Source organism: Aotus nancymaae, unplaced genomic scaffold (assembly GCF_030222135.1).
Source record: "Aotus nancymaae isolate 86718 unplaced genomic scaffold, 86718_ANA_hifiasm-v0.15.2.pri h1tg000008l, whole genome shotgun sequence".
NCBI classification, from domain to species: domain Eukaryota; kingdom Metazoa; phylum Chordata; class Mammalia; order Primates; family Aotidae; genus Aotus; species Aotus nancymaae.
The window spans coordinates 52581611-52598182 of NW_026988419.1; the positions used below are offsets into that span (position 1 = coordinate 52581611).

Sequence of the window (16572 nt, forward strand, 5' to 3'; positions counted from 1 at the left end):
TAGAAACGAGATACTATTTTTTTTCAATTTACAAATAAGGAAGTGGCTTTGAGTTTATGAAGTAACTTACCTGAGGTTGCATTTAAACATCTGGTAGATATTGAAACTGGAATTTGAACCCAGTTCTGACTCCAAAGCCCATGTCTTTTCATAATCCCTGACTGTACTAATTCAGTATAACTCTGTTAGGTCTAGTGTATGAAAATGAAGTCTCATGTGATCCACACAGTCACACTGTGAAGTAAGCAGGCTAGGTATTATGTAGAACATAAAGGCTAACAGTCCAAACATGTTGACTCTTAGAATATTTTGTTATTTCTGCATTATAAAGGAACAAACACAATAATGAAAAGGATCTGATTTTATCAGCCAGCTAGCTCTCTTACTTGGTGTTTCTCAGACGAATCGTAACCAATGTCAGGAAATCCCTTCTGTAGCTATTCTCTTGGAACATATGTATTCACAAGAAGAAGCAACTCAGTTGCAAATTAATTCAGAGAATTTAGAGTATGTGCCTTTGTGACTAACGGAGGCTTATATTTGAAATCACTCTTTATCTCGTCTGTTGTTGACTCTTGGTGTATACAGATTGTCTGTCCTCTCTAGGAGTCATTTAAGTCTCTTATATCTTAATTTCAAAACTGTAATTCAACCCAACAATCTCAATTATTACTGGTTATATACCCAAAAGAATATAAATAATTCTATTATAGAGACACATGCATGTGTATACTCATTGCAGCACTATTCACAATAGCAAAAACATGGAATCTGCATAAATGCCCATCAGTGATAGAGTAGATAAAGAAAATGTGGTACTTATACACCATGGAATAATATGTAGCCATAAAAAAGAATGAGATTATGTCCTTTGCAGGGACATGGTTGGAGCTGGAGGCCATTATCCTTAACAGACTAATACAGGAACTGAAAACCAAATACCACACGTTCTCGTTTATAAGTGGGAGCTAAATTACCAGAACCCATGAACACATAGAGGAGAACAACACACACTGGGGCCTTATGGAGGGTGGAGGGTGGGAGGAGGAAGAGGATCAATGAAAACAACTAATGAGTACTAGGCTTAATACTTGGGTGATAAAATAATCTATACAGCAAACCCACATGACACAAGTTTACCTGTATAATAAACCTGCGCTTGTACTCCTGAACTTAAAAGTAAACAAACAAAACTGTTCCTCCACAGCTGTCTGGGAGGGCGACTGCTTTTCAGTCTCCATGTAGGTTTTATTACTATATATTTAAAAAAACCATCTCAAACATACCCCTTAGATTTAGCTAAAATCTATCTCATAGTTTTTCCTGGTAATGCAGTGATAATATGAAACTTACTTTTATTTACTGTATTATATATGACTCATGGTTACCCAAAACATGAACAGAATGATCTGAGTTTCCAAGGCAATATATTTAAAAAGCAGCTTAGTGGATAAACTTTTCTCTGGGGAAAGATAGCAAAATGCAAGGATTTGCTTTTTCCTGTTAGTTCTTGATGGTTTCAGAGAACTGTACTTTGATTGTTTTAAAAGTCTTAAGAAAGGATAATCAGGTATGTTAGTTGGGAAGGAAGACTTAATTGTGGCTAGAAAAAATTCCCCCCCCTACGTTGTCTCAAATAAGCAGAAGCTTCCAATATTCTGAGATTTCTAATAAAAAATATTAGTTCTATCAAGAAACAATTTCAAATATGTTTTCTGTAGCAGTCTTACAACTAAAGTAACCACTATTGGAGATTAACTCTTGGTTTCTTCTTTTTTTATACAATTTGTCATAGATACCACAGGCTAATTTTTCTTCTTAAAACATTCTTTTCATGCCACTCTCCTACTCAGAAACTTTTAATGATTCCCCATCAGCTCCAGTATAAAAACCTTAAAGTCTTTTGCATATGTTTTAGATTTTAACTCATCTTTCCAACTACCATCACACATAATTCTTTGTTTCCTGATTGTGCTACTCATTCTTACCTTAACACCCCTGCTCAGTCTTTCAATAGTTATTCCTTCGTCTGCTAGTTGCAGAATGCCATACTTCTTCTCCCCTTCCTCCTCCCGACTTGCCTCCAATCTAAATCCTGTCAAGCCTTCAGGACCTAGTTTGTTGCATTTTCTCTGGGAAGCGCTGTCTCACTATCATTCTAAACCACTTTTCCTAGTGTGACTTTGTGGGGCCCACTTAAAGTTTCACTCATTTTTGTGCACTTAATTGTTAAGAGTGTATTTTATATTGTCTTTTCTGCTCTTAAAAAAATTAATATTACAGAAGCAGGGAGCGAGAAAAACGCAGAGAAAGAGAAAGAGATATGGATCGGAAAAGGTCCCGGAAATCCCCATCTCCTGGGAGGAGAAACCCAGAAACATCAATAACTCAGAGTTCCTCTGCTCAGGATGAACCTGCTACAAAGAAAAAGAAAGATGAGGTGGATCCTCTTCTTACTCGCACTGGTGGAGCATATATTCCTCCTGCAAAGCTCCGGATGATGCAAGAACAAATTACAGATAAAAACAGGCATGTTGATATCAATAAGTATATAAGGCCATGATATTGTCATTGAAAAATAAGTCAACTATGGTTTAATTAACTCTGGTTCTTGAGAATTTACATTAATCTACAGTGATAGAGACCTCAAATTAGAGACCTACTTCATAGCTCCATTGGAAAACCACACACTGCTTGCCCTTATATTAGCTCATAACTTCTTTTTTTGCATGAATGAATTAAAAAGTTTGAGCAAAAGATTACTTACCCTTTTTATGGTATTTTCAAACTGTTATTCCTTTCATAATTTCATGGATGCATTACTATTGATAACATCTACTTTTTGTAGAAAAGAGTAGTATTGGCATTTTAGTTCTAAAATGGACCTTTCCTATTGTAAGCCGGGAGTCAATAAACTTTTTCTGTAAAAGCCCAGATAGTATATATTTTACATCTGTGAGTCATTTTGTCTCTGATGTTGCTACTCATTTCTGCCGTTGAAATGTGAAAACAGTCGTAGGTATTGTGTGGCTTTGTTCCAATATGGCATTATTTACAAAAGTAGGTGGTCAGCTGCATTTGACTCATGGATATAGTTTGCCAACCTCTATACTCATCTATAAAACTGAAGCTGGCAATTTTCTCTTTTTGTATATTTTCTTTAGACCCCGATATCTTAGACTATACTTTTTTGCTACTCTAAGGCAAACAAAATTTGTATATGAACAGTCACACTCAAAACACTCTTCCTTCCCTTTTCAGAATAATTGGGATGGTGAGGAGCTATTTAGGAAAGTGCAACTAAGTTTTTGAGATATTTTCTCTAATAAGATGAGTTGATAACTAGGGAAGGTATGGTCCCAGATTGAAATGTTTATTCAGTTGTCAGGTAACTAGTTAAAAGATTGGGATAGAAGATATTAATAGTTATAATTTAAGAAAAACAGATGCAAGGTAAGCCAGACAGGAGTATTTCCATATCTTTTCTTGGTTGTGTTTTAATGGCAATTTGAAAAGTGCTTGAGAACCTTATATAAGTTAAATCTAAATTTGTTTCAAGGATTAGCTTAAAGTAGAAATGTCATTTATCTAAAAGAAGCTATGAAGATTTAAAATAAATTAAAACTGAATTTAAGAACCAGAAAGAGGTATTTGATGCCATTAAATTCGAAACTAATAAGTTTTTCTTTATGTGTCATATTTTAGCACTTGGTAGTGATATTTGAAGTGTTAGGTTGAAAAGGAATTTAGAGATGGCCTCTGTGGTTAGTAGGACCTTCATTATCATGTAAGCATTTTGCTCATCATGCACAAGGCAGTAATGGCAGTATTACTGGAAAGTATTCAGTTTCTCCAGTCCAGTCCAAAGCAATCCTATTTGTAAAAGACTAGAAACTTTGTCAGTCCAAGTCTTGCTTCCTTTTAAATAAAGCAGACAGGAGAGAGTCAGCAATACATGTAATTTAAAGCACATTCCTTTAAGATAATTTCATAAACAGTTGAAGTCTGTAGTTGATGCAGCTGTTTGATTAGTTTAATAAGATAGGTTGTGATTATATATGAGCAACTTCATATTAATTAGGCTAGTTGTTAAGCCATATGTCTTGTTTCTCTAGAGATAGTGGGATACCAAAGGGTTGGAATTATGAAACAGTAGAATAGTCCACCTTGGGTACAGGCAGTAAGGGGGTACATAATTTATAGAGAATTTAGAAACAAAATAAAAATTAACTGCAAAGTCAGTCTGCTTCTTATCCTCACTGTGCTGGCAATTCTAAACAATGTTAGTGCTACAATCCTCGTTCCCACCAGGAACTGCTCTCACCAACCTGCCTTGTTGCACCATTCCAGAACAGGGATTCTTAACCTAAAAGCCTTCAAGAGGTCCATGGATAGAATTCAAACCATCAGTCCATGAGTGTGTTTAGGGAAAAAAATGGATGTTTATTTTTGCTATTCTCTAAAATTTAGCAATTTTTTTCTTTTGAGAATGTAGGCAATAGATCAGAGTATTGACAGTCTGTTTGTTACAGATATTTCATAATATGGATTATGGCTATGCTACTTAGAAATTTAAGTAGTAATTAAGCATTCTCCCAGTTCTTTTTATTTAATGTGTTATGAAGCATATAGAATATTATATCAAACTTTTGTTTCGTGTTTCGAAAACTGAATTTCAGTATGATTAGTATCCTTTGTAATCCTCTTCATTGTATGTATCATTCCCAGAAGTCTACTGGCTTCACCAGACTTGCAGAGAGAGATGTGTATGGAAGAAAAAAGGTTAAGACTTCCTGAAGCTGAAATCACATTCCACAGAAAAGCAGTTACAAAACCCATAGAATTGTAGAGCATTGAAACATTTTAGATGTTATCCAATTCAACCTAAAGAAACTCAGTGAGGCCAAATAATTTCCCCAAAATCTGGAGTAAAAAACAGTATAGCTATCTAGCATTCAACTGGTGTAACTGTAGGACTACTACATCAACAAAGAGATTGTCTTTAAAATACTTAGAACAATGTTTCAGCCCCATTATTTCATGTGACTCCCTTTTCCTGTAGTTAACATTTCTTTGTGGTTTAAAACATTTAATTTTGTTGTCTCTGTGATGCTTTTATGAGAAGAGACATACAGATTTTTTTGTGTGGTTTATATTTTGGTATTTTACGTTATAATTTAATTTTTTAAATTGCATTTATTTTAAAGGTTTCCATTAAAGACAAGTTTAGATCAAGCATTATATTAAAATAAGCATGTAATGAATTTGACTAATAAATGTACATAGCCATAAGAACAAAATGTTATCCTTATATAACCTTACATAATCTTATTGTGTTATTAAAGGGAAATGGTGTGTACTTAAGCATATGTACAGAAAATCAAATATGGTTTAGGATATCTGTTTATTCTGTTAGGCATCATATATTTTACTGTACTTGGGGGTCATTTCATGAAAATAATGTTAAAAAGTAAGGAATACTAAGTAGCTTTTATGTTCTTATAGCTTCTTCTTATTGTATTGTTGAAAAAGTTTTAATCTTTATTAAAATCACTTCTTTTTAGCTTAGCATATCAGAGGATGAGTTGGGAGGCCCTAAAGAAGTCAATTAATGGGCTTATCAACAAAGTCAACATTTCCAATATAAGTATTATAATTCAAGAGCTTCTTCAAGAAAATATAGTTAGAGGAAGGTAAGTATCAGCTATTTTATTTGTAGTATTTCTAAGTAACATTTTCAAAGGAATATATCTACATGAATAATAATCATTGATGAGAATATTTATTTAAAATGCAGTGCTTATAAAAATACAGGCTGCTAAAAAATAACTAGTGCCTTGCTATTAGAGGTTGTGTGGTATTTTTGGTTTTTGAGAAGCTTTGATTTCACATAATGGTTTTTGTGGACATTTACTTAATGCCTCCAATAATTTAAACTCATGAGGAATAATGAATATTAAAATATACTACCTCAAACTAATTTAATTTTTTATTTTTTTAAAATTGTATATGTGGTATACATCATGTTTTTATATATGTTACTTTGTAGAATGGCTAAATCAAGCTGTTTAACATACGCATTCACATACCTGTCATTTTTTGTGGCAAGAACACTTAAAATCTACTCTATTTTCAGCTTTCAAATATACAATATATGGTTGTTAACTATAGTCAAAATATTGTAGAATGGATCTCTGGAACTTATTCCTCCTGTCTAACTAAAATTTTGTGTCCACTGACCAGCATCTCAGTTCCCCCAGCCCTCAGCCTCTGGTAACCGTCATTTTATACTCTTGATTCTATGAGTTCAATTTTTTTTAGATTTCGCATGTTAGTGAGATCATGCATTATTTGTCTTTTCTGTGCCTGGCTTATTTTACTTAGTATAATGTTCTCCAAGTTCATCTGTGTTTTTGCAAATGACAGGATTTCCTTTATGGTTGAATAGTATTCCATTATGTATGTATACATTTTCTTTATCCATTTATTCACAACAGACACTTCTGTTGTTAACATATTTGACTATTGTGAATAATGCTACAATAAATGTGGGAGTGCACATACCTCTTCAACATAACGATTTCATTTCCTTTAAATATTTACCCAATAGTGGGATTCCTGGATCAAATGGTAGTTATAACTGAAAAAAAAATTGTATTGATTTATTTTAGATGGGGGTATTGCTTTATTGCCATGCCAGAGTACAGCGCATGGACGTAGCCCACTGCCCCCTTGAATTTCTGGGCTCAAGGAATTCTCCCACCTCAGCCTCCTGAGTAGCTGGGACTGCAAGTACTCACCACCACGCCAGGCTAATTTTTAAAAATTGTGTAGAGAATGAGATCTTGGCATCTTGCCCAGGCTAGTCTCCTACTCCTGGGCTCAAGCAGTCCTCCCCGCTTGGTTTCCCAAAGTGCTGGTATGACAGGCGTAAGCCACCGCACCTGGCTGGTCGTTTTATTTTTAGTATTTTAAGGAACCTTTATACTATTTGCATAATGGCTATACTAATTTACATTTCTACCAACAGTGTACAAGGGTTCTCTTTTCTCCATGTCCTTCCTTGGCAACACTTGTTATTTTTCATCTTTTTTATTACTGCCATTGTAACAGGTGTGAGGAGATGTTTCATTGTGGTTTTAATTTACATTTCTTTAAGATAATTGGTAATGTTGAGCATTTTTTTCATATATATATATGGGCTCTTTGTACATCCTTTGAAAAATGTCTGTTTTTGTCATTTGCTCATTTTTTAGATTGGGTTATTTGTTTTCTTACTATTGGGTTGAATTCCTAATTTATTTTGGATATTAACCCGTTAGCAGATACATGGTTTGCAAATATTTTTTCCCTTTCTGTAGGTTGTCTCTTCACTCTGTTGATATTTTCCTGTACTGTGCAGAAGCTTTCTAGTTTTACGTAATTCCATTTGTCTCTTTTTGCTTTTGTTGCTTGTGCTTTAGGGGTCATATCCAAAAAAATCATTAACAATACCAGTATCTGGGAGCTTTTTCTCCTCGTTTTCCTGTTAGAAACTTAAGAGTAGTTTCACAGTTTCAGTCTTATGGTTTAAGTCTTTAATCTGTTTTGCATGGATCTTTGTATATGGTGTGGGACTAAGATCTATTTTCATTCTTCTGCATCTGGATATTCACACCATTTATTTATTTCTTTTTATTTTACTTTAAGTTCTGGGGAACATGTGCAGATCTTGCAGGATTGTTACATAGGTATACACATGCCATGGTGGTTTGCTGCCTTCACACCCCCGTCACCTACATTAGGTATTTGTCCTAATGTTATCCCTCCCCAATCTCCCTACCCCCTACTATCCCTCCCCTAGGCCCCCACCCCACAACAGACCCCAGTGTATGATGTTCCTCTCCCTGTGTTCATGTGTTCTCATTGTTCAACACCCACTTATGAGTGAGAACATGCGGCCTGACACCATTTATTGAAGATACTGTCTTTTCCCTATTGTGTCGTCTTAGCCTCTTTGTTGAAAATCAATTGACTGCAAGTGCCTGGATTTATCTCTGGTTTATTTGTTCTCTATAGCTCTATATGCCTGTTTTTATACTACTATCATGCTGTTTGGATTACCATAACCTTTGTAGCAGATTCTAGGTCAGGTAGTGTGATGCCTCCAGCTTTGTTCTTTTTGTTCAAGATTGCTGTGGCTATTTGGAGTCTTTTGTGGTTCCATGTGAGTTTTAGGATTGTTTTTTCTATTTCTGTGAAAACTGTAATTGGAATTTTTAGAGATTGAGTCGAATCTGTATGTTGCTTTGGGTTTTATGGACATTTTAATAATATTATTTCAACCCATGGACATGGGATGTCATGTATGTCCTTCCATTTTTCCATCAGCAATTTGTAGTTTTTGGTGTATAGACCTTTCATAGGTTTTCTTTTTTCCGTAGCTATTGTAAATGGGATATTTTCTTGATTTCTTTTTCAGATATTTCATTGTAAGCATATGGAAGCACTGCTGATTTTTGTATGTTGATTTTGTGTCTGCAGCTTTACTAAACTATTAGTTCTAACAATGTTTTTGGTTAAGTCTTCAGGATTTTCTATATTAAGATCCCATTTACAGCAAAGAGACTTCTCTATTTTTTATTTGGATTCCTTTTATGTCTTTCTCTTGCCTAATGGCTCTGGCTAGGTCTTACAGTACTATGTTGAATGGAATTGGAAAGAGTAGGCACCCTTTTGTTATTCCTTATCTTAGAGGAAAAGCTTTCAACTTGTCACTGTTGAGTGTTATTAGCTATGAGCTCATCATGTATGGCCTTTATTCCAATTTAATTTCTAATGAGAATAGAGTGAGAATGTGAGAGAAAAAGGAAAGATGAGCAATAAATTTCAGAAAAGCAGAAAGGAATCACCATATTCTATAATATGTGGCTTGAAGCAATTGGTGATATTTAAAAAAGTCAAAAAATAGAAGTACCCCATGTTCTATTTATTATTTTAAAATCTGCGGGCTGTTTTCTCATGTCGTTTTACATGACTATGATTCTTTTAAAAAATAGAGAATATAGTAGCCAGGCATGGTCGTTCAGTATTTGTAATCTTAGCCCTTTGGGAGCCTGAGGCGAGTGGATCAGTTGAGTCCAGGAGCTTGAGACCAGCCTAGGCAACATTGTGAAACCCCGTCTCTACCAAAAATACAAAAAGTAACTGGGTGTGGTGGCATGCAGTAGTCCCAGCTACTCCGGAGGATGAGGTGGGAGGATCGCTTGAGCCTGGGAGGTGGAGCTTACTGTGAGCCAAGATCATGCCACTGCACATCAGCCTGGGTGACAGAGTGAGACCCTGTCTCTCCTCAACCTCACCAAAAAAGGTTGGGGTATAAAGTAGATGTATTAAGTTGTAGAGGTACAGAAAGTTGATCAAGAGACAGCCATTATCCTTAAAAGTAGGCAGAGGTCTCTCCATTTTATTTAGTAAAAAAAGTAGAAGAGTTATGGATTGCTGAAGATACTATAATTTATAAGCTGCATCCTTTTTCTCATTTTCTACTCTAGTGATTCAGTTGTCATATCTAAACCTACCATTAAGACTTTTTGTTTCTGACTTTTGGCAATCCAATAATTACTTGTCATTACATTGCTAAAAATAACAGTTTGCCCAATTTGCCTTTTTCCCCTTTCTCATCAAATGCATATAAAAACATGACCATTTTCAAAATCAGTTACAAATAGTAATTTCCTGTCATTGTTTTAGCATTAATCTTGCATTGTTTTTAATTGTGTCTTTATTTCTCATAGGAGTATTCCAGATCTTCATTTTATTCTACTAAAATTAGACTTAAAGATTTAAAGTCAAATTTGTCTTTAATCACAAAATTAATTTTATAAAAATGACGGACCTGTAGTAGAAACTTTATGTTGTCTAACTTTTGAAGCAGGTCTGGTTTTGTTTAATTTTTTGAAAGTATTAAACAAATTATTTATATGAACCTTAAAAACGTCAAATTCATAATTACATATAACAAACAGGGATAAGAGGAATTATATATAGAGAGAAAAATTTTGAAGATAAATTGCAGTAAAATCTTTATTCTGTTTTACAAAATCACAAATTCACATTTTGCTTTCTGAAAAACAATTTTTATTAGTAAGATGAACTCTTTCCATTTAGTTCTGATTTAGATTTTATGATTATTTATAGAGAACTATTACTGAATTTTAATAGTTTTTGTTTCATTTAATTAATTTGGTGATTATTGTTGACTCCTTTTTTATTTTTTAAACAGAGGACTGCTGTCCAGGTCTGTTTTGCAAGCACAGAGTGCATCTCCAATCTTCACCCATGTTTATGCAGCATTAGTGGCAATTATCAACTCAAAATTTCCACAAATTGGAGAATTGATCCTCAAGAGGTTAATTCTTAATTTTCGAAAAGGCTACCGAAGAAATGATAAGGTATATATGAGTGGCTTGTAAGTAGAATTATACATAGGAACAGACTAATAAACCAGTATCAACAAAAGTAAGCAAGGTTAATTTTGACTCAGGTACATATATAATACTTTTTAAAAACTGTCTTGAGAACTTCTTTTGTTCTGTTAAATATACCTGACCACTATTGATGAGCCACAAAAATGATGGCTAAACTGTATTATAACTAACCAGAAGTGCTACTTTGATGTGTTATTTTATCTTATAACTTTCTTATAATATAAAAATTATACTTTTGTATTACACGTTTTAAATAGATTATGTTAGTAGGCCATAGATTCTATAAACAAATGAATATCAGGTTTAATTTATGGATTAACTTTGTCTCTACCTTCATTTTTCAGCAACTTTGTCTGACTGCTTCAAAATTTGTGGCTCATCTTATTAACCAAAATGTGGTGAGTAATTATCTTCAAAACTTGGTCCCGTTCAGTGGCATTAGACCACAGGGTTGATGCCACTCCACTGATAACTCTATTTTTGTTTTACTTTATAGTTTTTGGGATAAGTATGTTGGATGATATTTTCATTTTAAAAGTATAATAAATGTATTTCATGTTCTTTAACATAACACTTTGATGCTAATGAAAGCACTTTTAGATATTTTATCAAATTAATCTAACTTAATACTGTACATGGTTACTTGACTACAAACCATTCCTTTGAAGAACCATTCCATTTTTATAAAATAATAAAGTTGGTATCTCCTCCACTTCATTCCCTGTACCTGGTATTCATGAGAACCTAATAAATATCTAATATTCTACAAAAGCCTCTATTCCTTGCAACCACATAGGTATAGTCGTATATTTGTAGAATCACTTTATAGAATATAGTTGATCAATTTTAATCTGTTTCAAATGCAAATAATTTTATCATGCTATTATTCCATTTGTGTTTATTTTATATTCATTCATTATTTGATAGTTTTGATTTAGTTTCTGTTTAACCTTGAAAGTAGTAAAATTGTTCTTGTTTATACTCAAAAGTTTCCTTCAGTTATATATTATCATTTCCAATTTAATATCACATATACTATGTATAACAGGAAGAATTTTGTAGTCACACTTATAACAGGAAGAATTTTTAAGTCATACTTATTCCCTAACATTAAATGTTTTGGTTCTTATTTACATGAAAATTCTTTCACTCTTAGAAATCTTTTAGATTGTAACCTAATTAGTCATTGTATTATTACGATGATAACTTGCTACTTAAGACCATGGAAACTTAATTTCACATCTATAACCACAGAGATATATTTTCTTTTTTAATTGTGTATTACACTTGGACTAGAGATTTTTGGTTTTGCCATAAAACACTCAATATGACAAATTTTTTACATCTTCCCAACTCTGGTACAGGGCAGTTTTTTTCTTGTCACTGATATAAGACTGTTTGCCACCCCTCCTCCCCTCATTAAAAGAAGCAGTGGGTGTCTTTGATGTTGTACACAATTGGAAGAAGATAGACTCCTGAGTTGAGATTTAGACTTCTTTCCTCCCCATTTCAAATCACCATCTGACTTTAGAAAGGCATATGTATGGTGTTGTAAACATCCTTTGTAGTTCTTTTTCTTCTCATACCAAAGTTTCTCAGTAGAATTTTATTCTCACTCTTCCTGCCATTGTTTATAAATGTCAGTTTTTGAACGTGGCCAGTGGAAATAGTTTGATTTATATTTTTTTTTTGAAAGATAGAATATTCCAAACTGTTGTGTTCCGGAAGTTATTAAGATATTTTGTGATAAAATTAGTATTCATGTAGCTTAAGGACTATTTGTGTCTAATAGAGTTGCTGATAGAATGAATTGGGAAATGTATATAAAGAAGTGTAGTCATGTAGAAGGGTATTATAAATCATATTACTATTACGTAGTAATTATGAAAATAATTATCTTATTAGAAGGTAGTATATGATTTTTAACATATTTCATCTATGACACTTTCCATACATAATGACTAAGAATATTTCTTCTGAAGATAATTCAGATAGTTGTGTTCAGCATAAAAAAATTAAGATTTTTGGAACAGTCATCTGAAAATTTTTAATAGATTGATAATAAAAGTAGTAGAAAAATTGTATCCATATTTGGAGTATTTCTATTTGCTTTATAAAACTTTGTCCATTATATGTGCAATATAATTATTGTAAACAAGATTTACTAATTTTTAGAAATTATAAACAATATTTTAATGTATGTAAAAGCATTTTTTTTCTTTCATATATATGTGTTCTATTTAAGGCACATGAAGTTTTGTGCTTAGAGATGCTCACTTTGCTCCTGGAAAGACCAACAGATGATAGTGTTGAAGTAGCTATTGGTTTTCTCAAGGAATGTGGTCTCAAATTAACACAAGTGTCACCAAGAGGAATCAATGGTAAGTGTACATTCTTAGTTTGATGTTAAGTTTTTGTTTGAGTATTGTAATATTTATTGCTTATTTTATTGTCTTTTCTTTGTTTACCTTTAGCTATATTTGAACGCCTTCGAAACATTCTGCATGAGTCTGAAATTGACAAAAGAGTTCAATATATGATTGAAGTGATGTTTGCTGTACGGAAAGATGGATTCAAGGACCACCCCATTATCCTAGAAGGTCTTGATTTGGTGGAAGAAGATGATCAGTTCACCCATATGCTCCCTTTGGAGGATGACTATAATCCAGAAGATGTTCTTAGTAAGTCTGGGGCATAGTAGGTAGAAAGTGGAGCACCAACAAATGTAAATATAGAAAATAAACATTAAGTTTTAATTTTTTTAAAGATGTTTTCAAGATGGATCCCAATTTTATGGAGAATGAAGAGAAGTACAAAGCTATTAAGAAAGGTATGTAGAATTTTATAAAATAATTTATTTTGGATAAGTAAAAGCAATTTAAGTAGTCACATAATACTGATAGGAAATATTTAGAGATCACTGATCCCCACCTAATGAAATCTCTACTCTTGTAAAGTTATTCTCTTAGCTGTTTCCTTGGGCATTATGTTTTTCCTGGTACTTGCCCATGGTTTTTTACTTCATTCTGAATTATTTACCCCATTGTTCCTCTCTTCTTTCCCTCTATAGTATACAACCCGTAAGTCTTACCCATCTTAAGAAATATTCATAGATTAGTAGTGACCTTTATTTAACTTCTGTACCACTTACTGTCTTTGCCACCCAGTTTAATATTCAATTAAGTGGTATACTTTCTTTTAAAGTGCTATACTTATATTCTTTCTTAAGGTCAGGTTGATATCCTTCTGGTAAGGTGAATCATGGTATTGGTGCCTGATAAATTGATCATTTGCATTTGTACATCATTGGTATATGGTAAGTGCTAACTTTGGACAGGTTTTGATTTGTAATTTGTCTTTGACATTACTAGCTGAGTGACCTGTAGCAAGTTACTTGTTTGATGGAAGACTAAATGTTACCTTTCTATAGAAGGATATATACAATACATTGTTGTTTATTATCACAGACAATGATAGCTATTATTAATTACTGTTATAATTTTCACATTTGCATTAGTTTTCTTCTAAAACTGACACTCAGGCCTACTTTCATAATAATTTTATGGGCTTATTTCTCTTGAATTGTAATTTTACTGGAGAAGTATTTAATGCTGTGAAAGCAATAAATATTTATCTTTGTATTAAACCCCAAAAGTTTGTATTAAAAGCTCTCTAAATGTAAATGTTGGTCAGCTTTGCAAAGTCTTTTATCCGGCTAACAGAGCACCATTGGACAAAATATAAGTTTAGTTTTTGTCATTTGTTTGCTTGTAACATAAAGATCAGCCTTATGTAGTCTCATACACAGAGGAAGTAGAGACCTACTCTGTCACTGTCTGCATTCCATTGTTCAGTAGTGCTTAGAAGTGGAAGGTTGAAAGGAAAAGGAAAAGTGGGAGAAATCTTCCATTCCTATACATTATCCTTAAAATCTGATACAGTAAATGGGTTTCTCTTCTTAGATGCTAATTTCCTAGGAGCTTTTCACTAACCTGCTAGATTCCTTTTTTCTGTTATATTTTAGTTTCCAAATAGAGAACTCCATAGATCCATTTTGCCTTCTTATGAACCTCTTTTCCTGCAGTCTCCCTGAAAGATGCCAATGTTTTTTGTGAAATTCTTAAATACACCTGATTTGATTTCTTTCTTTTTTAAACTTGAGAATTCTCTATCCATTTCTTCAGTGTCTAGGCAATTGACCAATGCCTGGAATGTAGTACTTTCTTTTATTAACAGCAGTTCTCAAATTCTTTGGTCTCAAGATCCCTTTATACTCTTGAAAAATTATTGACAACTCCAAAGAACTTCTTCTTATGTGGGTTATATCTATTGATATTCACTTTATTAAAAGTTAAAACAGTATAAAAGAATTTATTAAATTATTTCAAAATAATGGCAAACCTAGTATATGTTAACATAAATTACATATTTTTATGAAAATCATTATTTACAAAACAAATTTAGTGAGAATGATGTTTTATGTATTTTGTATTATATCTATATTTTATAAAATGTTATTTGTGTAGTTTACTGTTTGGTCTAATGGGAAGCAGCCGTACCCTCATATCTGTTTCTTCATTCAATCTACTGCAGTAGGTTGTTTTAATTGAAGTACATGATAAAAATCTAGCCTCAGGTAGGTAGGTAGGTAGAAAAACTGAGCAGTATTTTAATAGCCTTTGCAGATAAATGCTCATATTTAACAACTAGTAGTTTTAAGATTAATTGCAGTGTGAATTCTGAAGCAATATCAATGAACTTTCATAGTGTTACATTAGAATGCATTTGTCTGTCACATTAAATACATCTTTTACTTGTGTATGATTTTGTAATGTTGCATTAGTCATTTAGAAAATACTAATTCACTGAGTTATGCATTTTTAAAATGTTAACCTTAATATAATAAAAATCAAATTAACATGTTGATACAATATCTAGATAGCACATTTAATAATATTGCTAATTTCCTAGGAGCTTTTCACTGCAACCTGCCAGATTCCTTTTTTCTGTTATAATTTCGTCCGAAAAATCTTATTAGGGAGCTCTTAAGCTCACAGGGATGGATATAAGTTTTTCAAAATTCTTGAAAACTCTAATGTTATCATCGTCGCAGATATCATGAGTTGTTTTCCCTGAAGTGACAGTCTCAGTTTGTTTGCATTTGAGAAATTGTTGGCCAAATATCTAACAACTGTAGTTAGTTGGCCAGTTCTTTCAAGTAAAAATGAAAAAAATAGCTAACTCACCTTGCAAAGCAGTCACACAAGTGGTTTTCCTTGACATAACTGTCACCATTGTGTATCTGTCTTTAACAGAAGTGCTATATATATGAACTTTATATTTCATCACTCAGATTAGGATAAAATCCTATATTCAGGGCTGAGATTTAATAAAATTAGTTATGTTTTACTTCTTCATCAAGGACATTCTCAGATGAAAGTGGCTTTCTACTTCAAGAGGGTGGTAGTAAAGAATACATTGATTACTAGTGAAGTTTGGTGCCTCAGTGCTTGGATTACAGCAGTTTTAAACCCTGTTGCTTTTGGATCATCATCACAGATGTCAGCACAGTTAAAAGGCGGATACTGTCTTGGTATTATTATGAAAATAGTTTTGACCTCACAGACCACCTGGTAGACCTCAGTTCCTCCTTGGACTCCTAGACCATGCTTTGAAACCACTACTTTATTCAGTTAATGAAATCCAATTGTCCTTGTCTGAGTGATTTTAATAAGTGGATTCTAAAGTGGAGACCTGAGAAGAGGATGATGTAAATGATTAGACAATTCATTTGACCTTCATTGTTTTGTAAAACATTCCTCTAGAGCTGGAAAAAAATGGTCCCAGCAGGAAGAGGGCACAGCTTTAATAATTAGAACCTTAGACTGACCCAGGTGTACTTGTGTTTTAGATCTTAACAGCATTTGGGAAAACAGCAGGAGTGCCTGTCTTCCTACTATTGAATACTAAATAGTTTCTTCTTTTAAAAGTCTGTCTAAGCCGTGTTGCATAGTAATGAACTAGATACTTTAGATTATCTCTTGAATTCACATTTGTTAGAAATATTCTTGAGATTTGTATGTCAGATAAGGGCTGAATGACT

At 33.0% G+C, this 16572-nt stretch overlaps 1 protein-coding gene across 2 annotated transcripts in view; it reads left to right on the top strand.

The window, feature by feature from the left end:
- The window catches only part of CWC22 (CWC22 spliceosome associated protein homolog), a 66931-nt gene that overhangs the window by 21967 nt on the left and 28392 nt on the right, over nucleotides 1-16572 (top strand). For both annotated transcript variants that reach the window (XM_012471454.2, XM_064373285.1), the window contains 7 exons: nucleotides 2284-2529; nucleotides 5565-5693; nucleotides 10265-10433; nucleotides 10814-10867; nucleotides 12715-12850; nucleotides 12944-13150; nucleotides 13237-13299. In XM_012471454.2, the coding sequence (XP_012326877.2) occupies nucleotides 2284-2529; nucleotides 5565-5693; nucleotides 10265-10433; nucleotides 10814-10867; nucleotides 12715-12850; nucleotides 12944-13150; nucleotides 13237-13299 (1004 nt within the window). The remainder of the gene's footprint in view (nucleotides 1-2283; nucleotides 2530-5564; nucleotides 5694-10264; nucleotides 10434-10813; nucleotides 10868-12714; nucleotides 12851-12943; nucleotides 13151-13236; nucleotides 13300-16572) is intronic.